The sequence below is a fragment of the Gadus macrocephalus genome, chromosome 6 (genome assembly GCF_031168955.1).
Source record: "Gadus macrocephalus chromosome 6, ASM3116895v1".
NCBI classification, from domain to species: domain Eukaryota; kingdom Metazoa; phylum Chordata; class Actinopteri; order Gadiformes; family Gadidae; genus Gadus; species Gadus macrocephalus.
In genome coordinates this window covers 23,072,118-23,098,692 of record NC_082387.1, presented here as the reverse complement: position 1 = coordinate 23,098,692, position 26,575 = coordinate 23,072,118, and the positions used below count along the sequence as shown (strand labels likewise).

Here is a 26,575-nt window from a genome sequence, read left to right as displayed (position 1 = left end):
CGATTGATACCCACAGCTGTGAAACAACAAAGACTTTGTTTGCTTTTTCTCTCAGCCTTTTCTGTCTGCATGTCTGTCTGCCTGTGTACCTTTGTGTCTGTCTGCCTATCTGTCTTCCCCTGTACATCTGATATTATACAGTAATATATGGTTATGAAAGCTGAGCCTGCAACATTTCCTTGTGTGAAATGTCCTGGGCGTGTTTATGTGAGTGTGTGCGCGCTCATGCACTGGCCAGTGCCCGCTCTATATTATGTGTGTGTGTGTGTGTGCGTACGGGGCGGGGATATGGGTACAGCTCCTAGCTGGCAAAGAGACGCAGTATGCACACTATGTACGCAGCATGCCAACTCAGCTTCAACACTGCAATGCAGCGCTGTGCATTTTAACGCACACACACAGACACACACTCACACACGCACACACAGACGCACACACACACACACACACACACACACACACACACACACAGCTCACAAAAACAGGTACACACACACACACACACACACACGTACACACAAACAAAAACACACGTACAGACACAAACACGCACACATACACACAGCTAAATGTTTGCCTCCACGTTAGAGTGAGACTGAGACATTGTTTAATATTCAACCTGGAGCGCTGTCTGCTCCACAGAATAAAGGAACGATGTAATGCATGTCTCTCTCGCTCTCTCTCCGTCCCTCTCTTTACTTCTCTGTCTCAGAATGTTCTCTCTCTGTCTCTCTCTCTGTCTGTCTTCCTCTCTCTCTCTTTCTCTCTCTCTCTCTCTCTTTCTCCTCTGCAGGGCAGTTAGCCGCATTAGCTCCTCTCTGTCCTCAGATGACTCTCCTCTCTCCGCCTCCCCCCCTCCCCTCCCTCTTTCCTCTGTCTACTGTGTGTGTGTCTATGCTCCCCCCCTCCTCCTCCTCCCACCTCCCTGTGTGACACATACACCAGACGATGCTGAGAAGCCTCCCTGATAAGCAGCCAGCCTGCATGGAGGAGCAGAGAGGAGAGCCGAGAGGAGCAGAGGATATCAGAGGACAGGAGGTGAGAGACACACACACACACACACACACACACACACACACACACACACACACACACACACACACACACACACACACAGCACTTTGTTGACAACGAAGACGATTCAGAAGAGGAGAGGAGGACATGGGACTGTCTCTGTTTGTTTTTCCTAACTGTCTGTCTACCAGCCGGATTTCTTAGAACTGCTTGTCTGACTTCGTTATAACTGTTTGTGTTAGTGTGTGTGGCTGCTAGTTCGTGTGTTTGTGTATGTGTGTGTGTGTGTACGTGTCTGTGCGTGTCCGTGCGTTTGTATGCATGTTTGTGTGCATGTTTGTGTGCATGTTTGTGTTTGTGTGTGTGTCCATGCGTTTGTGTGCGTGTGTGTGTGTGTGTGTGTGTGTGTGTGTGTGTGTGTGTGTGTGTGTGTGTGTGTGTGTGTGTGTGTGTGTGTGTGTGTGTGTGTGTGTGTCTGTCTGTGTCCGTGTGTTTGTGTGCATGTCTATGTGTGTGCGCACCGTTGCGCACACACACGCTTCTTGTTTATTCTCAGCCGTGCAGGTTGAAGATAAACAACAAGAAGGGTAGCGCTGAAACAAGTAACATTCAGATGGGTAACATTCAGGTCAGTATTCAGGTCAACCATACCCAGGTCACACCTAGCCTGGTGCTAGTAACGTAGCGCTAAGAGTTACTGGAGCCTCTTTAGAAGTCTTCATATTTTTCAAGATGGGTCCCATGAGTGGTAATGACGTCCTTAAGTGTTTTTTTATGACAGAGTTGCTCTGTGGGTTAATTTGGTTCTCGGCTTCAAACTGATTCTTTGCGATATTTGGGTTCTATAGATGTTATGTGTGTGTGTAAAGGGGATCTATAGTCGATTGGTGCCTTTTTATGACCTATTGGATAACAATATATTCTTATATACTTATTTCCATGATAATAATCATAAAAGTGTTTATACTGTACTCTTGAGTCTGAAAGTGCTACTTAATCTTAGGGTTATTGTATAAGGTGTCAGCTTGTGACAGAGGTCACTAATGTTATGATACATGGGTTTATAAGTGTATTAAGATAATTTGAAGTATAATTACATTTCGCCATGTAGATAGATTAAGATAATACCAAGTACTAGGGGAAATCATGTTTAAGTGTTCAGTATAATCCTATTCTGACCTAATGGTACGCATTCGACATGGCGGTAAGTAATATAGATGACCATTTTATGATGTTCAGTATGAAACTTCAGTATGAAACTCAAACTTGCGTAGGATAAGACCTCATCCAGTCCGGCTTGTATTAAACTGCTTGGACTGTAAATCAGCTGTTCACTGAAACTTCTTGGTCTGAATCTTCAACTTTATTCAGGAGTATTCTCCTTTCAATCGTGGTATTGGGAGTTAAAGGTGATATATATGGGTTATGTGTGTTAAGGGGGTTCTTTAGGGGTTATGTGGGTTAAGGGGTTTCTATAGTGGTTATGTGTGTTTAGGGGCTTCTAAATGGGTTCTGTGTGTCAAGGGGGTTCTCAAGGGGTTCTGTGTGTTAAGGGGGTTCTATAGTGGTTCTATGTGTTAAGGGGGTTCTATAGGCGTTCTGTGTTTACTAAAGGGGGTCTATAGTGATTCTGTGTGTTAAGTTGGCTTTTGAGGGGTTCTGATAGTGTGAGGGATTTCTATATTGTGTCTGTGCGTTAAGGTGGTTCTATAGGGGCTGTCTGTTAAGTTGGCACTTTAGGGGTTCTATATGTGTAAAGCGAGTTCCACAGTGTTTCTGGTTAAAGCGGTATTAAAATAGTTTTGTGAAGGTTGGTTGGTTGTTTTCAGACGGTCCTATCCTCTTCTATCTAAATTGTGTTTGATATATGTAGTATAGAATGGAGTTAACGTTCAAAATGCTGCAAGAACATCGAAATGTTGCTTAAACTGCACCAAAATCATCTGATTCGTACACAAAAACACCAAGCTTTTTGTTTTATTTTAGTCTGCATTTATGAATATTTTATGACTGATATAATTCTCTGTCATAGGCAAGTGATACGTCTAAAGATAGACGGTCACTTTCTTGTGATGTCACAGGAGGTAGAAAAAGATAGTGGAGTTGCAGAGGTTGAAACCTTTTAAATGATGATGTTGCCCACGTCTCTCTCTCTCCCTCTCCCTCTCCCTCCCCCCCCTCTCTCTCTCTCTCTCTCTGTCTCTGTCTCTGTCTCTGTCTCTGTCTCTGTCTCTGTCTCTCTCTCTGTCTCTGTCTCTGTCTCTGTCTCTGTCTCTCTCTCTCTGTCTCTGTCTCTGTCTCTCTCTCTGTCTCTGTCTCTGTCTCTGTCTCTGTCTCTGTCTCTGTCTCTCTCTCTGTCTCTGTCTCTGTCTCTGTCTCTGTCTCTCTCTCTCTGTCTCTGTCTCTGTCTCTCTCTCTGTCTCTGTCTCTGTCTCTGTCTCTGTCTCTCTCTGTCTCTGTCTCTGTCTCTGTCTCTCTCTGTCTCTGTCTCTGTCTCTGTCTCTGTCTCTCTCTGTCTCTGTCTCTGTCTCTCTCTCTCTCTCTCTGTCTCTGTCTCTGTCTCTCTCTCTCTCTCTCTCTGTCTTCCAGATGTGCCGGCTGCATTCCAAATATGAGTCCCCCTCAGCCACAAGGTCTCTCCGCCTGGCCTGACCTTCCCGTGCAGCTCCAAGACTCCAGAACTTGGCACCGATAAACCCACTGACCCCTCAACCCCCGACTGTATGCCAACCTCTACATGAAATGGAACTCAAACATTTTCTCTGTGGCATTTGGTTTGTCCCAAAAACATAGCTGGAGTCCACCGCTCACATCCCCCCTCCGAGACACGAAACCCTGTACGCCTCCTCTGAGAGACACCTCCACCTGCCGCCTCCTCCCCTGCCTGGCTACCAGCACCCTCCACCCACCATGTCGGAGGGGCTGCTGCAGGTGGAGATCCCCGACTTTGGCAGCAGTGTCCTGGGGAGTCTGAACGAGCAGCGGCTGCTGGGCCACTACTGCGATGTGTCCATCCTGGTGCAGGGCCAGGCCTTCAAGGCCCACCGGGCCGTGATGGCCGCCTCCTCGCTCTACTTCAGAGACCTGTTCAGCTCGGCGCCCGAGTCCTCCTCGTCCCAGGTGGTGTTCGAGCTCCCGTCCTCGGTGACGCCCGCATGTTTCCAGCAGATCCTGTCCTTCTGCTACACGGGCCGACTCAGCATGGCCACCAGCGAACAGCTGGTCCTCATGTACACCGCCGGCTACCTGCAGATCCAGAACATCGTGGAGAGGGGCATGGAGCTGATGATGATGAAGGCGTCCTCCGCCTCCTCCCCGCTCTGCTGCGACTCCCAGGTTGGTATGTCCACCAGGGTCTTGTTCAGTTCTAGGGCTCAGGACCCAAATCTGAGGATCCAGCCCGAGTCGGTGGGTCACAGGTTAACAACACACACTGGAATTGGTGCCCAACGCACGTTTGGTGATCCTTTCATTGACAAAAGTATCGCCGAGTCCTGTGTGTTCGTAGTGGGGCCCACGGATGCACTGAAATCGTTTGGGTCCCGAGATGAAAAATAACCCTATTCTGAAGATGAGATCGATCCTATGATGATAGAGTGTCCAAAAAGTGAACTCCGGGTGAACTCTTTTTAACCATCACTATGGTAACGTCATTGATCAGCAGTAATCAGTCACTTCATACGTTTCTTCATCTTGGATCAGACAAGTACATCTAAATGTCCAAGTTTCTCATCTAAAACATTCATTATAAAGTACTTTTCACAACCCTAAAATATTCTTCCACTTTTTCTCAACTGAACCAGCATGCATGCATGCATGAATTAATGCTTTAAAAGTATTGACATGCAAGTCATCCAAATCGTCATCCAGTGGAACTCTCAGTCATCAATTTCATCCCATGCTCACTTTGATATTAAATACAAAAAAACATTTAAAAGGCTGACATGCTGGATGCCAACTGAGTTTTACTGGTCCACAACAAACATTTAAAGACTGGCATTCATTCGTGTTGCGACGATAGTCCGGCCTTGCCCCCCGGAGGGCGCTAGATTGATCTGTATTTAAGTCCTGATTTAATGGACTGGTGGAATTGAATGGAACGCATCCCCCACAGACGGCCTCGGCGGAGGAACTGAGCGGCTACGAGGCGCCGGGGGAACAGCAGCAGCCACAGCAGCAGCACCACCAGCGCCCCCAAGAGACGCCGCTCTCCTCCCAGCCGGCCCTGAGCCCGGAAGAACTGCTCCTGGCCGTCAGCAGAATCAAGCAGGAGCGCGCCGACACGCCTCCCCCGCCAGAGGAGATGGAGGAAACGACGGGAGAGGAGCGAGAGAAGAGGAGGTAATTGAGCAGAAACCCCTCAGTTCAGATGCGGTGTACTCAGCAGTCTGGAAGCGCAGCAGACAAGTCTGTTCGAGGAAGGCTGTTGGCAGCTCTGTCCAGTAACACATCAGAACCACATGTCCAGACACACTGTGTGTGTTTTTGAGTCTGTTGACACAAAAGGCTGTGATATTCACAATATGTCCTTGGTGTCGGCACAAATACAGCAGAGAGAACCGATTGGCAAGAGACCGAAATCCAAGCAAGAATTGTGGCAGGTTGCTTCTAGAACAATGTTGCGGCTGGAATGCCATACCATTAGCCCCAATATCAAATGCTTCCAAGATGCAAGTGTTTGATCTCCTCTCCTTGTTGTTCTGCTCCTAGTGATTTTTTCCCTCCCCTCTCTCCTTGTTGTTCTCCTCCTAGTGGTCTCTCCTCTCTCCTTGTTGTTCTCCTCCTAGTGGTCTCTCCTCTCTCCTTGTTGTTCTCCTCCTAGTGGTCTCTCCTCTCTCCTTGTCGTTCTCTTCTTAGAGGGGACACTACGAGGGACCTCCAGGCCACTAGGGGCAGTGCGTTGTGTTACCTTGGGGCTGGAGGAGGGTTGGTTCCAGGACTACAGTCCTATCTGCTGGCCACTGGAGAGCGCTCCAGCCCGGCCGGCTCCAGCCTACCCACCGAGTCGCCCCCCTCCCATCCTCCAACGGAAGAGGAGCTGGAGGACGAATACTACCCCCCCGGCATCTATGGACACATCTATGGACACCCAAGCAACCCCTACAGTACTGCCTCCCTGTATCTATTGTCTGTCTGTCCATCCCTTCTATTGCTACATTGAAACAGTCAAAATCAAGCATCCACTTTTTTTAAATCATGCTGAAACGACGCCTCTCTTTTCCCGGGTTAAGTCCAAGAGAAGATGGAGATGCTGCCCCTACCATTGGCTAATGAGCGGCGGCCCTGCGTGCTGATTGGTCGAGACACCATGGCCCTTCCTGCCAGCCTAGTCAGTCAGATTGGCTACCGGTGTCACCCCGCTCTCTACACAGAGGGAGACCCAGGGGAGAAGGTGGAGCTGGTGGCAGGTAAAAACCTCATAACCACGGATCTCACTAGAACCAAACATTATACACACACTCAATAGACGTATTTCCGTGTGTATTAATGTGGGTTCCTGCCTATGCATGTTTGTGCGCGTGCGTGTGTGTGTGTGTGTGTGTGTGCGTGCCTGAATGCAGGGTCAGGTGTCTACATGACACGGGGTCAGCTGATGAACTGCCATCTGTGTGCTGGAGTCAAACACAAGGTTCTCCTCAGACGGCTCCTGGCCACCTTCTTCGACAGGTATCCCCACCACCATCTGGATCAGTACAGCATTAGGATATTGTTACATTGTGATCATAATCCTTCTTAAACCACACTTCTTAACCTCCAACTTTTTACATTCAGAATTTACAAAGAGTGTTGCCTAATAAATCCTACTTCATTATATATATTTATTTTATACATATATACATATATATATATATATATATATATATATATATATATATATATACGATCTATGTTAATGAATAATATTTCTTGTCATAGACGTAGAGAAAAGCAACGATTTACCATTTTGGATTTGCGTATGTTTATGGCAATGTTTTTTGTGTATGCTTGTTTGTGTGGATGCGTGCGCATGTGTGTGTGCGCATGTGAGCGCACACACTCTTTGACATATCCCTTCTCTGGAAGCTTCCTGTGTCTGCGGCGCTGCTTTACATAATGCTGCTCTGTCTGTCACACTGTCTGAGAACAGCAACAAGAACGCTGCCTATAGCAGCTGATTGGGTTATTATGGTTTCCATAGAAACACTCTGGCCAATAGCTGTGGCACAGGGATCCGTTCGTCAACCAATGATCCAAGTCGAAAACCCCTGGACAACAGAGTGTTAAACACAGTCAAACGTAAGACGCACACTACACCCACACACACACACACACTCTCGCACACACATGCACACTACACACACTCTTGAATGCACGCATGCACGCACCCACGCACACAAACACACACCCACACAACCGCACACTGTCTGTTGTGTCGCTTATATGAATGCGTAATATCGATGAGTATCTCTCACCTCCTCCCAACTTCCACTCCCTTCCTCTTCTTTCGTCCCCTCTCCTCTTCTCTCCTCTGCTCTCCAGTCTACTGTCAGAACTTTGCTCCCAACTTCAAGGAGAGTGAGATGAACGTGATCGCGGCGGACATGTGCACCAACGCCCGGCGGGTCCGCAAGCGATGGCTCCCCAAGATCCAGTCCCTGCTCCCAGACGGGCTACCGGCCCCCAGCCCCCAGCCCCGCAAGGGTAAGAGAGGAGGAGGAGCAGGAGGAGGAGGTGGAGGAGGAGGGGGGGGGGGAGGAGGCGGGGCCCAGCGAGAGGCCAGCCCTGCCCCCTTTGAGCTTGATCTCCGGCAACTCAGTACCTCATATTTGGAGATGGAGACACCGCTGTACCCGGCGCCGCCCAGGGAGAGGGGGGAGGCGGAGAGAGAGCGGGAGAGGGAGCTAGAGAGGGCGAGGGAGAGAGAGAGGGAGGCGGCGCTGCTGCCACACCTGCAGTACGCTGGCTGCGGCGCGGGCAGTGAGGAGGGGGGGCTGTCTGGAGAGTCTGCCGTTCCTCATGAGACTGAGCCGAGCGCAGACTCCGCCCCGCCCGCCAGCGCCTCCCCTCCGCCAGGAGACACCGCCTCCGCTCACAGGGGATTGGCCGATCAGGGCGATGGCACGGCGGACCCTCTACAAGACAGCCAATAAGCTTTTGAATTGCCTCTGCCTACTACCTTTATGTAAATAACACAACAGCTACCTGTCAACTCCGACTGTGTGTCTTTCTATCGACCCGTCTGCCCGTTCTTCTGCTTGTCTGTCCTGACTCTTTCTTTACACCTGCCTCTCTGTCTTCCTATCTATCTCTCTGTCTACCTGAGTCTGTCTCTCTTTCTATCTACCTGTCAATATCTCTGTCTACCTCTCAAGTCTCACTCTCAGCCCCTGTCTGTATCAAACCCGTCTGTATGTTCGTCTACCCGTCTGTCTGTTTGTCTGTCTGTCCACCTGTCTGTCTGTCTGCTGCATGTTTCCGAGGCCCCTGCAGTCCAGCACACAGACCCTTAGAAGCCGGCCATCATTCAACCAATGCTTGTGGTGTTCCACTACCACCACTATGATGATGATGATGATGATGATGTTGATGACGATGATGATGATGATGATACTGACAGCTCTGATGGTCAATCAATTAAAGCTTGTTGAGAACCCAATGGGTTGTCTGGATGGTTTCCTGTTCTTTGGAAAAGAGCTAGGTGACACTATGCAGAGAGAAATAATTGGCCAATGGCGCAGGACATCCCGGGTCTGTCTATAGGTCAATCTTATTTAATTATATCCCCAAAGAAACTTTTCAATGTCACATACGTTTTCCGTTTACGTCTTCCGTTCTCCAGGTATACAGAGTTGCTGGAGCAGGAGCGCCCTCTGTTGAAAGTGAGATTGATGATTAAAAATTAAAAATGTATATTATATATTTATATTCTTCCCTTCTTACAGCACATGTCCGGCAATAGGCCTAGAGCCCCTTCATTTTATCCTTCACACGCATTTCTCCAAAATTTCGAAAATCATCACAACAATGAATTATTTAAATGATTTTAACAAGAATAAGAAAAGCAGGAAACAAGTAGGCTACAGATGAATTCATTTGCCACGCAATTGAGGTTAGCTAAATAACTTATTTTATCAGTACTAATTTTCTTTCCTCATAGGTACAAAGTAGTAAGGAATTATATATTCTGGAAGTGCCTTTTCACGCAGGTAAAATTTCCAAAGATTGCTGGCAACTTTGTCAAAATCATAAAGGTGCTTTGGCTCCCGATGAAAGGTTGTCAGACACCAAACCCTCTACAATTATTATGTTTAAAAGTGGGACCTGTTCAATTGAAGATGCTAATGTATGTTGCGTTGCACAGTAGACTTCAGTGGCACTGATGGCTGCTGGGACATGTAGTGTACATTCAGGCCAGATTGGCCTCCTAGATACTCCGATAACCAATCACAGCACAACAACACCCATGATGCTGCCGCTTTTCACCGCGCATGCGCACTCACAGCAACAAGACAGCTGATAACTCATCTATTATGCTACTTCGCTAAATAAAAAACCTTCCAGAAAACTACCCGACGATCACCGCTGGACAAACTTGAGGACAAAAAAAATAAAGTAAAACATGTCTCTTACCTAGTGCTACCGGAATGTCGCCGTAAATCGGGTCGATGTTTACATAACGTAGCGAATCCATAGGTGTCGTTTGGCGATCCTTGCTCACCGTTCGGCGCCTTGAAACAATGCATACAAAGCTCGGCTAGCAGCTAGCCTCGGCCGGGGTTATGGCTCTTTACGCTACCATATGCAGCTACAATACCTCCGCTAAATTCAGAAAACATATGGTTGAAATACATTGCACGTCTCACACACACACATATACAATGAAGACATGGGCCATAATATGCATAGCTATGTGGTAGTTTAATGTGATTACATTATAGGTTGGAAGCTAAGCTTAGCTAGCGACCAAAGCTACTATATTGCAATGCATTGCCCGCCATCTTTTTAAAGCGATATAAATGGGATGTTTCGCTAGCTAGGAAAATACATGCATCCTTAATGTTTCGTCGATTTTACGTGTCTTGTGTTCCTATGAATTCTGACAATAACAAATCATACAAAGCTGTAGCAGCAGGAGGTTCGTATTTGGTTAACTTAATTGTACATTAGCACTGTTTAGCATGAGAAGCACTGGCTAGCGTCTTAGCTGGACAGCCGCAGCGTGCATGCAGAGACACCAGATATTTTAGTGGTTTGATGTTTTCTAAGTGTACTCGTTGATGTTTGCTTGACTACTCGACTTAAATTTGCGGTAGCTTCTGAGGTTTGGCTCTTGGTTGTTGGCTAGCTGCAATTAGCTCTCTTTGGTACGGTGGTTTGCCTGCCGAATTCTGCACATCGTTTCAACATCTGTCCATGTTTTGATCTAGATTGTTGCTATTCTCAAATTGTCTCAGTTTATTCCTATTTTATACATGTTTCGCATTGGCTGTACTATTTTGCACTTCAGTATGATCTTAGCTGGAAATTTGCTACTGTTGTTATCCTTTTTTATCTTGTTATTTGAACGTTATATTCCTTGGTACCAGCAGTATTGTGTATGTAGAGACCCACAATTCGGATGTAGTAATTTTCTGTATATTGCTATTATAGCTTTATATCATACATTTTTATTTTACATTTTATTTATAACTGAAACTGTAGTTTTGTCCCAGTAAGATTATGTGATTCAACACGCTGTGTATTGTTAGACCCAGGGAAGCACTGTTTTGTTAAGAATCCTAGATTAAATTGGCTCTTCAAGTGTACACAGAGGTTAATAAGGGATATACTAGCACTTCACAAATGTTAGCCTTTTAATGAGCAGAAGATTGTGGTCATGTTTTAGAATGTGTGTGTGTGAAGCTGTGCCAAGTTTTGTGTGTGTGCACGTATGTGTAGGTTTGCTAGGCAATGTGAATATGTACATGTTCGTGGAGTTGTGTTGAGCAATGTTTGTAACATCCTCCCTCCTGCTGTGCTACAGAAAGTGGACGGTCTGGCTGAGGTCTTGAGATGGGATGTTGTATCCCCACTGGGAATAAGGAGGAAGCACTTCGGCAGGACTGAGATCCCTACCACCCATCTAGACAGAAAGTTGTCGTGTGCTGCGGTCCCTCCCCCCAGGAGACGACGCCGTTCGACTGTTGTCCAGCATGTCGGACGCCCCGGAGACCGCCCCCCCTACACCCCCGACACTCTCCAACCCCCCTCCCCCTGAAGTCACCAACCCTACCAAGCCGGGCAGGTAAGACACTAACTGAGCTCCCTCTAGACCACAGCAGTATGATACCCCTATGGGAGGCTGAGCTCCCTCTAGACCACAGCAGTATGATACCCCTATGGGAGGCTGAGCTCCCTCTAGACCACAGCACTGTGGTAGCACCAGTAGAGGCTGAGCTCCCTCTAGACTACAGCAGTATCATACCCCTATGGGAGGCTGAGCTCCCTCTAGACTACAGCACTGTGGTAGCACCAGTAGAGGCTGAGCTCCCTCTAGACTACAGCAGTATCATACCACTATGGGAGGCTGAGATCCCTGTAGGCCACAGCAGTATGATACCACTAGTCGAGGCTGAGCTCCCATTTGTACACAACATAGGTTTCTGGAATCGAGGAGAGAACCCCATGGGGCTCCATCTCCTGTTTTAGACGCTACCCCTAAAAAGATGCAGTGTGACAGGAAACTTGACAGAAGTAATGAGAAAGGGCTTCTATTCTCTTCTATTCACATGTTGATGCCAGCAGATCCGTTTTTGGATTCTAGTTTGTGCCAGAGCTGATTTATACTGGGATACTGGGATCTCGTAAAGTTATTCAGTGTGGCATAGATCAAATAAATGTTCTTGTTTTATTATGTTCTGCTATTGTAAAACACAATGATTTTGGTCAGAGAAAAATATCTTACAATCAAACTTGTGTCCGGATAAGAACTGGATTAAAGATAGCCATGTGACTGCAAATTGGAGGGACAATGCTACCCAGCCTCCCCTCTTTGGTTAAGATCTACACAATAGCTACATTGAAACTAAACGGCAGACATGAATAACACTGCATGTACCCTGAGTTTACGGTCTATCTGTATATCTGTAAAACAGCTACGTGGGTGTGGTGTTCCCTCTGTCGCTCCTGCAGGAAAACCAACCAGCTGCAGTACATGCAGAACGTTGTGGTGAAGACTTTGTGGAAGCATCAGTTTGCCTGGCCCTTCTACCATCCTGTGGACGCCATCAAACTCTGCTTGGCCGTAAGTCCACACACACACCCAAGTTCTTTTATGCCTGCACTATATACTATATATTTCTAATGCAGTAATTTAGCAAAAATAAACTAGGTTTCTCAAGATTAAAAACACGCCCATCCATGAGGCAATCCATCAAGGTGTTATCTCCTCAATTAATTTTTTTCTGGTCCCCCACCATGGGAAAATTACAGACACAGTTACTGAAAATGGTTCAGCTCTAACTAGCTACTGTGGCAAAACTTACGTAGTACATGTTAAAGCTAAATTACAATTGAAGGAGTCAGCTAGTCGATAGACGGTCTACCTGTTGACCTGGAGAGCTGTGGTTCATGGAACCAAAGTCTTGAATAGGTTTGATTTAGCAGCAAGCAGATCAAAATTGATCTGTATAATCATCAATACTCGCGTTAAATGTTCACAATCGGCAAGGTTTGAATCGGCAAGGTTTTATGAGCGAAAAACGTTTTTCATTGCTTGCTTTTTCGTTCTTACAGTTTCATCATTTTTAAAGACTGTTAAATCATCAATGTTCATTAAATCATTCTTACCTTTGGTCTTAACTGGGGAGATTGAGGGGCAAACGTGTAATTGGGTACTCGTCAGGCCATCCGTAAACTATTATAAAAATATTGTTTTCTAAAATCTTTCTGCGGCATGTTATGTATTGCTATTTTGACAATGTTGTGCACCAGGATACATTAAATATTCATAAACAGTGGCCGTCGTACATTGTTGGTAATCTAAGGTTGCTAGTATTCCGGCAGTAAAGGTCTGACATAAAAACTGAAAGGGAAAATTATAGCAGCATATTTCTGCTGTGGGGTTGTATTAAAAATGTCAAGACATTTTAATTGCAGTTTGAAAGTCAGCTAGGTTTTTAACGTGGTTTGGTAAAAAAAAAGATATTGGACGGATCGGAGGGTAATAAAAGACGACAGTCCCCATGTTTCTTGTGGTGTATCCTGACCGTATTGACTCGATAACTGTACCGGCAACCTTTGCAAAAAATGTATCGATTTATTATTTATTTTGAACATTTTACTCACCAAACAATATACAACCCGGCCCTGCAAGCTCCGGGCTGTCATTGTAGCGGGAGAGCTGTCTTGTGCCTCGCAGGAAGCAGATGCCATATCCTTCTCAAGATCTGAGTCACAGCTACGAGTGAAGCTGGCAGGGTTGCAACGTGTTGGGTGCCAGTGTGAGGGTTAAACCTCTGGGCCGCTCAATGGGGCACGAGGGTTATTTGAGAGGGACTGGGTGTAAACAACGCGACTCAGAAGCTGAAAACGGATGATGATAATTATAAGAACAACTAAGATAGATATTTAACACAAATGATATTACGGCCAACAAAGTGAAACCTAATGCAACTTAAATTGAAGTGGGTGTGTCCCCTGGTCATTCACTGTCCCATAATGTTATATTTCCCCATAAATAGTATTCAATTCGCGCACTATTGATTAAATAATAGGGTTTCGGGCATACCAAAAAAGGCTACATCAACGTCAACCAAAACAGTGAAAAAATCTCCAACAAGAACTCTTCCAACTAGCTAATTAAGCTAGTTTAATCAAGCTCAGCAGGTTTTTCTGGCCAGCTTTGTCTTTCGCATTACAAGCATTGCAGCAGGCCTTATCTCGGTCCAGTTTGCAAAAGTGTAAACAAACACTCTTGGATCGCATTTGGTCCGCCATTGGCCTGACTGAGTTGGAACGCGCCCCGTGGACAAGCCTTGCCGTAGTCACGCGCTTGCTCTCCTTCTCTCTTATTTTACTGTCGCCCATTCTCTCCCACCAGATACGCTCTCTGCCTTGGCACATACCGGAAATTTGGCACAGATTTATTCATCTTGATTAGGTGCTCTGTACTAGTACGAGATAATTCAGTCAGCCCACTTAAGAGTTCTGAATTCGATACCCAACCTAGGGGACGGGGGTTTCAAGCCTCCTCTCCATGGAGCCATCGTTTGGTCAATATTTCTACCCAATAGGCGAATCTCAAAGTAGCCACAACAGCAGCCTAACTGAACTAAATTCACATTGGATACGTCTCGCGTTTGAAAAGGTTGGATGGATATAAAATGTAGACTATTTAGACTGCTAGCTGTACTATCTGTCTGGACTATCACTGGGCGTGGACTGGATGTTGATTATGATGTGTGCTTGTAGGACTACCATAAGGTGATCAAGAACCCCATGGACATGGGCACCATCAAGAAACGCCTAGAGAGCAACTACTACTGGAGTGCCAGTGAGGCCATGCAGGACTTCAACACCATGTTCACCAACTGTTATATCTACAACAAGGTAAGACACACACATAGACATACACAATGCCCTCTCTGTTACCGCACAACAAACCAGGCATCATGTTTAGAGTGGGTTGATGGGTATTTAGTGTGCCTTCTGTCTGTGTAGCCAACAGACGACATTGTGCTGATGGCTCAGGCCCTGGAGAAGATCTTCCTGCAGAAAGTGGCCCAGATGCCTCAGGAGGAGGTGGCTCTGCTGCCCCCCGCACCTAAAGGAAAAACCAAGAGTAAACCCCCTCTTCCTGCCACTACAGGTAACGGTCACTTACCGATCTGAGTAATGGAATCTCACCTAAGTGATGTAATCCGATCTGAGTAATGGAATCTCATTGAAGTGATGTAATCTCATGTAATTGATGTAATGGAATCTCATGTAAGTGATGTATAGGAATCAAATTTTAGTGATGTAATCCCCTCTGAGTAATGGAATCGCATAAGTGATGTAATCCGATCTGAGTAATGGAATCTCATTTAAATTATGTAATCCGATCTGAGTAATGGAATCTCATTTAAGTGTTGTAAACCGATCTGAGTAATGAAATCTCATTTAAGTGATGTAATGGAATCTCATCTAAGTGATGTAATCCGATCTGAGTAATGGAATCTCATTTAAGTGATGTAATGGAATCTCATTTAAGTAATGTAATCCCCTGTGAGTAATAAACCTCATTTAAGTGATGTAATGGAATCTCATTTAAGTGATGTTATCCCCTGTGAGTAGTGAACCTCATTCAACTGATGTAATCCCCTCCACCATCCCAGTAATGGAATCTCATTTAGGTTTTATAATTCCCTCTGAGATATAGAATCTCTTTTAAAGGGATGAAATCCCTGTTAGTAATGAAACCTCATTTTATTGATGTTATTCCCTCTGAGTTGTGTAATCTCTTTTAAGTAATGTAATCCAAGTAAAGGGATATCATTTATAGGAGATAACAAGGAGATATCTGTAAATTGCTACTCTTCCTCTCTTACCCAGATTCGAAACAATTGTTGAGTTAGCTTGGTTAGCATTTGCTTTACGTTATGGTAGCCTAGCTCCTGTTCATGTGAGGTCAGGACACTTTTAATCAGTTTCCAAAGGTCTCGATTTGTTCAGAATAGTTGCTCATTCAAAATTAGTGCTTTAGGATTGTAGTTTGTCTGCACACACAAAGATAATTTGGCGATATTTTCAGCGCTGTGATTATTGAGCTACCAATCATGTGCTGCTGGTGCAATTACATTATGGGCTGCTTCTGGCTAGGTCATCTAGGTTGATGGTTACCTGTCAGCAGAGCATCACCGGAACCCTGATTATCACCTGATTATGCCAAATGAACTGTTTGTAGATAAAGCACAATCTTGTTGTGATGTTACTGGCACTCATTTGGAACAAGCGAAGAATGTGAACACACTGGAAATCTTTGGAAAGTAATTCAGATTGTATTCCTCTCACTTGAAACGGATCTCGTCCAATGTAACACTGCAGTATTGGAAGGGGCTAATGGAAAAGCTAATTCTAGCCGAGAATACTCTCCTTTTGGATGCATAATTATGTATTTGGAGTTAAAACAACTCATATGAATCTGGGTAAAACAGGCAAAACCTAAATTACTGATCTCAGCGTATCCCTGTTAAGTAACGTAATCCCTTCTGGGTAATAGAAACCTATTTTAGAATGTCAGTAATGTTGCCTATCTGAGTAATGGAATCAAATTTTAGAGATGGAATCCCATCTGAGTAATGGAATCTCATCCCAACTAATATTATTCAAACCAAACCATTTGTAGGGGAATCTGTTGAAGTCACAGCCAGCTGTAACTTCATATACATATAGTCCTGTTAACCCTCTCCTCTGTGCCTCCGTCTCTTGTCCAGTGAGCCAGGCTCAGGCGGAGTCCTCAGCCTCCCCTCCAACCTCCTACCCCTCCCCCTCGCCCTCCCAGACGCCAGTCATCTCACCCACGCCCACCCCCACCCCCACGCCCACCCCCACCCCCACGCCCACGCCCACGCCCACGCCCACTCCCACTCCAGTCCAGACCATGCCCCCGGTCTCCGTGTCTACGCCACAGCCCACGGCAACCATCATGCCTTCTGCTCAGCCAGTCGTCAAGGTAACGACCACCCTTGTCCTCGCCACACGCAATCATTTGAAAGACATCAGAGTTTGACGGCTGCCAATGTTGGTGGACCTCTGTGACAAAGACGGACAAGAGCACAGTATAACCTGACTGTCCCGTCTCTCCTGTCCGGCTGTTTCTCTGCCTGTGCGTGTGTGTGTGTGTGTGATGTGTGTGTGTGTGATGTGTGTGTGTGTGTGTATGTGTGTGTGTGTGTGTGTGTGTTGTGTGTGTGTGTGTGTGTGATGTGTGTGTGTGTGTGTGTGTGATGTGTGTGTGTGTGTGTGTGTGTGTGTGTGTGTGTGTGCGTGTGCGTGCGTGTGCGCGTGCACGCGTGTTTCCCCTCCAGAAGAAGGGCGTGAAGAGGAAAGCGGACACCACCACCCCGACTACCTCGGCCATCTCGGCAGGGCGGGCCGACTCCCCCCCGGCCCAGGACGGCGGCAAGCAGGCCAAGATGGTGTCGGCCCGCCGGGACACCGCCACCCGGCCCCCCAAGGCCAAGAAGGAGGGGAGTGGCGGGGAGGAGGCGAGCGAGGCGGGCCCCGCCGGCACGCCGAGCCGGAAGGGGGGGAAGCTCGGGGAGCAGATGAAGCACTGTGACGGCGTCCTGAAGGAGATGCTGTCCAAGAAGCACGCCGCCTACGCGTGGCCCTTCTACAAGCCCGTCGACGCCGAGGCCCTGGAGCTACACGACTACCACGACATCATCAAGCATCCCATGGACCTCAGCAGTGCTCGGGTAACGCGCGCGCGCACACACACACGCGCGCACAAAGGGTTTGGGCCTTTTTGAAAAATAAACCAAACCGTATTGAAACCAATCCCTGCCCCACATTCCTCTCAGTTCCACACGCATTAGTATGAGGGGATTAACCATTCTGATCCGTCTCTCTTCCTCCTCCCACCTCCACTCTCTTCTTTCTGTGTTGATCATCCAGAAAAAGATGGATAACCGAGAGTACAGCGACCCCCAGAGCTTTGCCACGGACGTCAGGTTAATGTTCTCTAACTGTTACAAGTACAACCCCCCGGACCATGAGGTGGTTGCCATGGCGAGGAAACTGCAGGTATGCCTGCATGTCTCACCCCTCGGTCTGTCCTCCCTGTCTTTCTATCTGTCCGCTTACCCATCTGTCATTCTTTCCGCGTCTTTCCGTTCTGTTTTTCCAACTCGCTCTCTTGAGACTGGTAGGCAAGTGTGGTGACCGTGTGTCGTCCGGCCGGCCTAACTTCCCGTCTCCCTGTGTGTCTGCAGGATGTGTTTGAGATGCGCTTTGCCAAGATGCCAGACGAGAGTTCGGAGGCAGCGGTGCCGTCCACCACCCCAGTGGTCAGTAAAAGCACCGCCTCCTCTGACAGCAGCAACAACTCCTCCTCCGACGAATCATCTGACTCTGAGGAAGAACGGGCCACACGATTGGCTGAGCTGCAAGAGCAGGTGGGTATGGCCTACTAGGCTTGGGACATCGCGCGCAATGTAGCAATCGTCCCATCGCGCCCCGATGCCACCGCCGGCAGGTGGTTCCATGGTGGGTGGGGCCGGGTTTTCCCTCCCCGAGCTGCGTCGCGCTGCTTCATCCGACCTCGGCAACTCGCCAGAGAGTGCGAGCGAGCGACCGCTGTACATGCCGGCAATATCGAGTCACTCCATAGAAATCTGACACGACATACGTGGAAAAATACACATCCAACACTCCCAATTTCCCGGAAAAAAACAACGCGGCGATAGAAACACACGAGAACACATATCTGGCATTGAGAAAAAAATAAAATAAAATTAAGAGTAATACTAATTAAATCCATTGCCGATAGCATCGTCAATAAGCCCAAGCCTATGGCCTGCCCGTATTCAGCTGTTTAGAATAGCTGGATATATATATTCAGCTGTTCAGAGTAGCTGTAGCAGAACTAGCAGAGGGGAAGGTATGCATAAGGAAACGGTCACCAGCGTGACACGGTGCGCTTTTCGTGTGCTCCTTGTGTTTGAGGAGCACAGGGCAGACCGTTTCCCAGGGAGCGTCAGGTGGAGGCAGGACCAGGCAGTTGGTGAGCAGGAGGGAGTGGATGCAGCTAGCTCAGGGAGTGTTGCTGAAGGGTATGCCGTTAAAGGGTTGGTTGGTGTTTGTGTTTCTCTGATTTCCTTTCAGTTAAAGGCAGTCCACGAGCAGCTCGCCGTCCTGTCCCAAGCCCCCGTCAGCAAACCAAAGAAGAAGAAAGAGAAGAAGGACAAAGACAAGAAGAAAGAGAAGGATAAGGTGAACAAGGGAAAGCCAGAAGAGGAGAAGAAACCCAAGGCCGCCGCCCAGCAGGCCAAACCAGCCAATCAGAAGAAAGCTCCGACCAGGAAAGCCAACAGCACGGTGACTGCCACCAGGTATGAGCACCTTCCGAGAAACGATGAATGCAGACTCTCCTCTACTGTTGTATTGAGCGCCTTCAGCATCTGACCAATGAGAATCCCTCCCTCCAGGCAACCCAAGAAGGGGTCCAAGGCGGGCGGCCCAGCCAATGGAGAGGAGGGGGAGGAGCCATCGCTGCCCATGTCCTACGACGAGAAGCGACAGCTGAGCTTGGACATCAACCGTCTTCCTGGGGAGAAGCTGGGCCGCGTGGTGCACATCATCCAGTCCAGAGAGCCCTCGCTGCGGGACTCAAACCCCGACGAGATCGAGATCGACTTCGAGACGCTCAAGCCGTCGACGCTCCGAGAGCTGGAGCGCTACGTCAAGTCCTGTCTGCAGCGCAAGCAGAAGAAGCTACTGCGTAAGGGCCTCCTCGTGTGTGTGTGTGTGTGTGTGTGTGTGTGTGTGTGTGTGTGTGTGTGTGTGTGTGTGTGTGTGTGTGTGTGTGTGTGTGTGTGTGTGTGTGTGTGTGTGTGTGTGTGTGTGTCCTAGGAATGTGGATCAATACCCAAGTACTGAATTTGGACGGCACTATTCGTTGCCCAAAAGCTCCAATATAGTAAAATCCCCCAAAAATGTTTTGGTAGGCGGTTGTTCAGTAGATAAATATGGCAACTAGAAAGAGTAGCGTGGATGTATTTTGATGAAGTCAATCAGTCTTATTTCATTACTCTATCATGAAAGTAAACATTTGATGCTTAATAATTATTCTTTGCGAATTGGTATTATTATTAATAATTAGTATTATTATTTGAAATGCCCATCCCTAACAGATCCTAGTCAACACGGTATGGTTGTATTGACACTGCTTCTGTTTCTCCCTCTCTTTCAGAGAAGGCAGCTGGGGGTGGGGCATCGGGGGGCGGGGCTAGCCGTTTGAGTGGCAGCTCCTCTTCGTCCTCGGATGACAGCTCCTCGACAGGCACCTCCTCTTCCTCAGACTCTGACTGAAAGCACACACAAATCAAACACACACACACACACCCACACGTGCATTCTAATGCTAAGTTTTATACTGTAAAAAGACCACACACATACAGAAATACATATATATATATTAACACGCACACACAAACACATGCAGATATGCAGACACACAAATACATACGTGGCCAGATTGGGAGACTGTGTAAATAGGCTGAGCTGTTTTTAGTTCCTAGTGTCTTTTATTGAAACCTAGACAGACAGACAGACGGACACACCCGACCAGACGTGCAGGACAGAGCGAGAAAGACGGACATAGAGGAAGGAGCTCTCCTCGATGCGACATGACCTACCGACCTGTTGACTGACTGTCTGACTGAGGGAAAGGGGGGGGTGGGGGTGGTGGTCTTTCCTTTTTGTTATTTTTTCTTCCCATCATGAATTGCCCTTCGAGGAACACTGAACCTTGTTGCTGTGGAAACCAAGATTTTTTTTTCTTCCTCTCTCCTACTGGGATGGCCTGCCCAGACCTCTGAAAACATTCCAGAGCCAGCAGTAGGTTGTCACATGAGCAAACAGACTCACCACAGGGTGGCGACATCACAGGAAGGGGTGTGTCCGCACCCCCTGTCCTCCTTCCTACGCCCGTCCCGCAGGCCTCCTCGCGGCTCCTCCACACGACGGTGGTGTCCTCGGGGGCGCCTTCATCAGAATCCTCTTGGGGGCACGTGTGCGTGTGTGTGTGTGTGCCTCACCAAGGCTGCATCGCAATTTCAGCTTGTTGGAAATAAACTGCTCTTATTGGCAGAGCTGTGCCCGTGCAACACAGGTCGTGTATGTGTGTGTGTTTGGTTGGTATGCGTGCAGTCGGGCTAGGCTATGATTTTTTTCCAAGGCCCACACATTGCCCCTTGTATCTGCTGTCATGGAAACAGTGAGCTGCCTCGGATTTGGTCTGCATTACCCACAACTCCCTCCTGTTTCCTGCATCGATGCAGTGCTAGCCGATCAAATCATCTCTCATCTCTACCACCCTCGGCCTGTATGTCTTTGTGTTGGGGCTAGAAGTCCTTGGGTTACCCTTTGACCTCTGTGTAAGAGGGAATCTGTGGATGCTCTGTCCTGTGTTGTTGTGGAAACCAGAGCTGGTCAGGATTATTATGGGCTGTCATCAGACTTGCCAGACACGTGCAGACACTAACACCCCATCCTCTCCCCCTTTAAAAAAAAAAAGTCCCTTCCCTGCATATTCACCTTTGTTTTTAGTTGATGGTCGGTCGAGCGATGACTATGATAATAGCTAATTTTTGTATTTTAATAAGAAAGCTGAAAAAAAGTTTTGTGTATTTGCATGCACTCCGGCTGTACGTTTCTTCTGTCTGTTTTGAGCACTGTAAAGTAGCCGTACGCTTAGAGGGACGCTCCGCTCGCTAGAGTAGAGACAGACACGCAAAACCAACTAGTCCAATATTTGATGTAATTACTTATATGGGATCCTTATTTTCTGAGTTTCTTTGTTTTCATAAATAAACACATAAACCTACCACAGTCTCGCTCCCTTATGCACACATAAAAACAAATGGTTTTGATTACGAAGATCACATGAATAAATTAATTTATTGGAGAATTCATATTCAACCGCCATCGACAGTCGCACCATGAAAGGTGGTGTTTGATTAATACTAGTAGAGCTTTGCGACGTGTTAAATGAAAGGTGGATCCTATATAAATCTTCAGCCTGATTGACTGCCGCGTGTTAGTGTTACCATGACAACCGGCCCGGGACAGGCGTCTTCTCGATCTGACGACTGTTTCCGCCACCCCATCCTCGAAGTTCATGAATACGAGTACATCCACAAACACCAGGCTTCTGAATAATTGATAGGTTGGAAAGATCGGCATCGTCCTGGGCATGTTAGACTACATGATGAGACAGATCTTGGACCTGCTGCCCTCCGTGGGAACGACCCCGTCCCCTAAGGTCTTCCTGTCGCGGACCACCACGGCCTGGTTCCCGTGGCTGCTGTACCAGGCGGACTGGCTGCGGCTCAGGTAGTTGGCCGGAGGGCCGCCCTCCAGCTCCGTCTGCTGCTGCTGCCAGATCAGCAGCGAGGTGTCCCGGTACCGGAGTCGGGCGTAACCCTCCGCCAGAGCCTTCTGGGCTAAGGGAGGTCTCTCCTCCGTGGTGGAAGCATTGTTCACTTCGGCACTACCGAGGGAGTCAAGGGCTAAGGGAGGTCTCTCCTCCGTGGTGGGAGCCTGATTCACTTCGGCACCACCGAGAGAGTCATGGGCTAAGGGAGGTTTGAGCTCCGTGGTGGGAGCCTGGTTCACTTCGGCATCACCGAGGGAGTCAGACATCGCAGCCCAGGACGAGGCATGGTGACGGGGGTCACGGTTCTCACCGAAGCGGGTTACCGTTTAGGACGGGCACAGAGCACCAGGAACACACGTGAACTCCACTCATCAGAGAAACGTTAGGCGCTCTTCTGGAAGAACCAATCGAATAAGATCCAGTGAGTTACCTCAAAAACTGCTACGTCGGCGGACAGGCTGAGATTTAAATGCCCTGGCGTCGTCGTCGTCAAGCAGTTGATCCGTTACCAAGCAGCTCGGATATGACCGTTTCCTTTGCAGCTCGTTATAGTACAAGCGAGAGATATCACACATTTGAATCTTTGACTTGTGGATATTAATAAAATGTACAATAAACGAAAACTAGAAGCCAACAAAACGTTAGCATCCGTTCCAAGAGACCCAAATTATAACGGCGAATATAACTTCCTGTTTGAATGGGTGTCTTTATTTCAAAATAAAAGTCCTCACATTTGGGAGTGGACGCTACATTGTAATGTGAAACATGTGGCGAATGCATGATAAACATCATAATTTCGATCTGGCGGGTATTTCCCTCTGCACTTCGTACTTCCATTTATAAACTAGTAGGGGTTAAACTAAGGATAATTTTAAAAGTGGTGGTTGTGTATAACATCAGGTGCATAAATAAAATTATGTAACAATATATATTGTGTTGTAGTGTAATTTTTTGCTGCCATGGTTATGCCTTGTAAAAGCTATGCTTTTCCAGTGTCAAGCAGCAGCAGTCTAGAAGAACAGCTGGGGGTTGGTTCTGCAGAAAAGGGCCACGATGTCTATTTTTAACACAGCTACTCCGAGAGAGTCACATTCTGACTCTCTCTCTAACCCCCCCCCCCCCCCCGATTTTCTCCCTCTCTCTCTCTCCCTTTTCCCTCTCAGTCTCTCTTCCCCCCTCCTCTTGCTTGTTCTCTCTCCCCCCCTTCTACTTAACTCTTCCCTCTCTCTCTCTCTCTCTCTCTCTCTCTCTCTCTCTCACACACACTCACAGTCACAGTCACAGTCACTGATACCACCATGCCGGCCTCGGCCCGTCATCGGTCCCGGGACAATGTCCTCAACCGTCCAGAGTTCCTCTCCCTGAACCAGCCCCCTGGAGCCTCTGGTCCAGACAGCCGACCCAAGGCTCGACCTCGTACCACCTCCCCAAAACAGCCGCAAAGCCAGGAGAACGGAGCCTTCAGGTAAGTAGGAACCCACAGCCAGCCGCCCGCCGTAGTGCTGCGGCTGCTCCCTGCTTCATGATTCCAAACTTGGAACAGGAGGACAGGAGTAGAACCTGGTTTACATGGCACGACTCCCAAGGCAGAGGCCCGGAGCTGTTTGTGTTACAGCATTTTTGCTAGAGCTCTTACCCTACTAGGGCACACTCTGGGTGTGATGGGATTGTATATCGCAGAGAAATTGTGTGAAATTCAAAGAAAATACAACTAAATAATGGCACGATGGGTGACAGCAGGGGAAGACAGACAGGTGGATAGAAAAATGTTACAAATAGCAGCAGAGATTGAAGGGAGTAAATTATTGCACAGGAGAAAGGAAAGATAGAGAAAAAAGGTTAATAATGTTTAGTTGTTGATTTAGGTTAATGAGGAGTCTGTACTCTCCTTGTTGTTCTGCTCCTAGTGGTCTCTCCTCTCCTAGTGGTCTCTCCTCTCCTAGTGATCTCTCCTCTCTCCTTGTTGTTCTGCTCCTAGTGGTCTCTCCTCTCTCCTTGTTCTGCTCCTATTGGTCTCTCCTCTCTCCTTGTTGTTCTCCTCCTACTGGTCTCTCCTCTCTCCCTGTTGTTCTCCTCCTAGTGGTCTCTCCTCTCTCCTTGTTGATCTGCTCCAAGTGGTCTCTCCTCTTTGGTGACCTGCTGATGGTGCTCTTCCTCTCTCCTTGATCGATGCGCTGCTAGGGGTGTGCGGCAGGATGTTCCGGATGCAGGAGCTGGGGGGTCGGAGGGTGGAGCGAACGAGTCCCAGCCTTCGGAGCAGGACTGCATGCAGCTCAACCCGTCCCTGGGAGGCATCGCCCTGAACTCCCTGCTGGCCATTGACATCTGCTTGTCCAAAAGGATGGGGGTGTGTGCGGGCCCCCGGGCCGCCTGGTTGTCCATAAACTCCCTGGTGGTCCTGCTGGCCTTCAGCGGCCACGCCGTGCCCTGGGTGTTGGGAACGCTCGTCAGTCTGTACCGCAGCAACACACTGGCTGGACAGGAAGTGCTGGTCAACCTGCTGCTGGGTGAGAGACTCACTGACATGCACATACACAGAGGCATGCATGCACATGCGCGCACACACACACACACACACACACACACACACACACACAAGTGTGTGTGTGTGTGTGTGCGTATGTTCATCTTATCTTATTGTATCTTACCCACAGAGAGGAGGAGAACATTCTAAAGTAGTTGCACCTTTGTAGGAATGAGGTCATCTTCCTTCTTAGACACTCTTATTTAAACTGTCAGCAGTGTGCAGCTCTCATCCATTGTGTCTGTTAAACAGTCACTCAGAGTAGCGATGCTGTCACGCATGGGGATGATAGAAGAGGCCCCAGCGGTGCACAAGCTGAACTCCCACTCTGACATGCACCTTTTGTCTCACAGCTCTGGTGCTGGACGTTCTGACCGTCGGCGGCCTGCAGAAGTTGGTCAAGCGCAGAGGACCATGGGGTTACCAGCCGGGGTTCTTTGACTACATCGCCATGGATACGTATTCATTCCCCGCCGCCCACGCCAGCCGAGCCGTCTTGGTGGCGGGGTTCCTGCTGAACCACTTGGTTCTGGCGGTAGGTGGTCATGTCCTCTAAGGCGTGCTGGTTAAGCTAATGAGTCTCATGTGTAGTAAATCCCCTTCCCCCTCCCCTGATGTGCTCCCCAGGTTCCACTGAGGATCTTGCTCTATCTCTGGGCCTTCCTGGCAGGGGTGTCCCGCATTCTGCTAGGGAGACACCACCTGTTTGACGTGGGCTGCGGTTTAATCCTGGGGTATCTTCAACTCCACCTGGTAGAGAATGTGTGGCTTGACTCTGACACCTGTCAGACAATCATCTCCATCAGCACACTTAACTGGGCTCAACTCATTTAGCAGTCCCGCCGACCCCACCAGATGGTGTCACCCTGGTTTGCACAGCTTCTGTCTACACTACAGTGCTTCTGCTTTGGACCTCTTGAGACTTCTTTAGACTGGTTCAGGGCTGTGATCTCAAGGGGGTCTAGTTTGATTAGGAGTGGGTCTGGGTTAAGTTAGGTCCAGTAGAAGCAGAACACGGGTTTTGTAGAGCTCTTAGTGTTAAATAAAGCATGCAGCTCTTCAACGTTGCAGAAGTATGGAACTTAAAGGTGCTGTAGGTTTTTGAGGGCTATAATTTGAGGGTAATTCACAATTTGTAACCATCTGTCTGCTATGAGTGAGTGAAGTTCTCTGTGAGAATATATCATTTCTGGTAGAATGCGCCTGTATCATCAAATTCTGACGACAGCTCGCTAATTTATGATCAATCAGGGAATCTCTTCCCTGATTGGAATCCACCTTGCCTGTCAATCACAGGTCCACAGGTCCACCACTTGAATACTGAGAAACCTTCAAAATCATGCAGTCTTCTGTCCTCTCTTGTCAACTCTCAAATCTCACTTACAGCAGCTTTAAAAGATGGCAGCATTAAGCCTAACATAAATTCAGGTATTTTTAAGTACTTACAGGTAAACTCCTATATTTTTCCAACACAATGGGATAAATTATTTACTATTTACATTTTGCTCAGGAAATAACCTGAAGTACCTAAAGAATAATTAACGCACAGAACAACAAACGCATCTTTCCCATTTTCCATTCTTCCAGAACGTCTCTTCAATGTGTTTACATTTATGAGAGAGAGAGAGAGAGAGAGAGAGAGAGAGAGAGAGAGAGAGAGAGAGAGAGAGAGAGAGAGAGAGAGAGAGAGAGAGAGAGAGAGAGAGAGAGAGAGAGAGAGAGAGAGAGAGAGGGAAAATAAACATGTGCCTCCATTTGACTGAAATAAACAAAATTCATACAACCTTCCATACAACCATTGTCCATTTACTTAAGGTTTGCATACACAAATGCTGAAAACAAAACCTCTTCTTTTTTATCTGCATCCAGTGGTTCGTAGTACTTGCATCTTAGAGATTTTCAATAAAGGGCTTACCCATCAAAAACAAACATAA

At 47.7% G+C, this 26,575-nt stretch overlaps 4 protein-coding genes and 1 long non-coding RNA gene across 9 annotated transcripts; 3 read left to right on the top strand and 2 right to left on the bottom strand.

The window, feature by feature from the left end:
• Nucleotides 1-685: 685 nt before the first annotated feature.
• LOC132458798 (nucleus accumbens-associated protein 2-like) lies at nucleotides 686-8,656 on the top strand. Its single transcript, XM_060053095.1, has 8 exons — nucleotides 686-1,038; nucleotides 3,604-4,350; nucleotides 5,129-5,355; nucleotides 5,872-6,119; nucleotides 6,246-6,422; nucleotides 6,576-6,681; nucleotides 7,193-7,290; nucleotides 7,534-8,656. The coding sequence occupies exons 2-8, from the start codon at nucleotides 3,925-3,927 to the stop codon at nucleotides 8,142-8,144; spliced, it is 1,893 nt and encodes a 630-aa protein (XP_059909078.1). The 5' UTR covers nucleotides 686-1,038; nucleotides 3,604-3,924; the 3' UTR covers nucleotides 8,145-8,656.
• On the bottom strand, nucleotides 8,161-9,844 carry LOC132458831 (uncharacterized). The gene is made up of 2 exons (XR_009525965.1): nucleotides 9,625-9,844; nucleotides 8,161-8,864 (listed from the first exon to the last, which is right to left on the bottom strand). It is a non-coding gene; the product is annotated as an uncharacterized LOC132458831 (long non-coding RNA).
• LOC132458796 (bromodomain-containing protein 3-like) lies at nucleotides 9,450-21,565 on the top strand. Of its 5 annotated transcripts, none has more exons than XM_060053092.1 (12): nucleotides 9,450-9,606; nucleotides 11,018-11,278; nucleotides 12,166-12,277; nucleotides 14,446-14,583; nucleotides 14,695-14,842; nucleotides 16,449-16,687; nucleotides 17,046-17,435; nucleotides 17,635-17,763; nucleotides 17,952-18,134; nucleotides 18,844-19,070; nucleotides 19,167-19,459; nucleotides 19,931-21,565. In XM_060053092.1, the coding sequence occupies exons 2-12, from the start codon at nucleotides 11,187-11,189 to the stop codon at nucleotides 20,047-20,049; spliced, it is 2,070 nt and encodes a 689-aa protein (XP_059909075.1). In that variant the 5' UTR covers nucleotides 9,450-9,606; nucleotides 11,018-11,186; the 3' UTR covers nucleotides 20,050-21,565. The 5 variants fall into 5 exon arrangements, with proteins under 5 accessions (XP_059909075.1, XP_059909076.1, XP_059909072.1 ...); XM_060053093.1 differs by having other exon boundaries at nucleotides 17,043-17,435; nucleotides 17,952-18,026; XM_060053089.1 differs by having other exon boundaries at nucleotides 17,043-17,435.
• On the bottom strand, nucleotides 20,922-22,825 carry LOC132458825 (putative uncharacterized protein BRD3OS). The gene has a single exon (XM_060053141.1). It carries the CDS (start codon nucleotides 22,381-22,383, stop codon nucleotides 21,943-21,945), a length of 441 nt encoding a protein of 146 aa, XP_059909124.1. The 5' UTR covers nucleotides 22,384-22,825; the 3' UTR covers nucleotides 20,922-21,942.
• Nucleotides 22,826-23,343: 518 nt separating this feature from the next.
• On the top strand, nucleotides 23,344-26,336 carry LOC132458818 (inactive phospholipid phosphatase 7-like). The gene is made up of 4 exons (XM_060053131.1): nucleotides 23,344-23,582; nucleotides 24,299-24,624; nucleotides 24,995-25,176; nucleotides 25,269-26,336. The coding sequence occupies exons 1-4, from the start codon at nucleotides 23,416-23,418 to the stop codon at nucleotides 25,473-25,475; spliced, it is 882 nt and encodes a 293-aa protein (XP_059909114.1). The 5' UTR covers nucleotides 23,344-23,415; the 3' UTR covers nucleotides 25,476-26,336.
• Nucleotides 26,337-26,575: the final 239 nt, after the last annotated feature.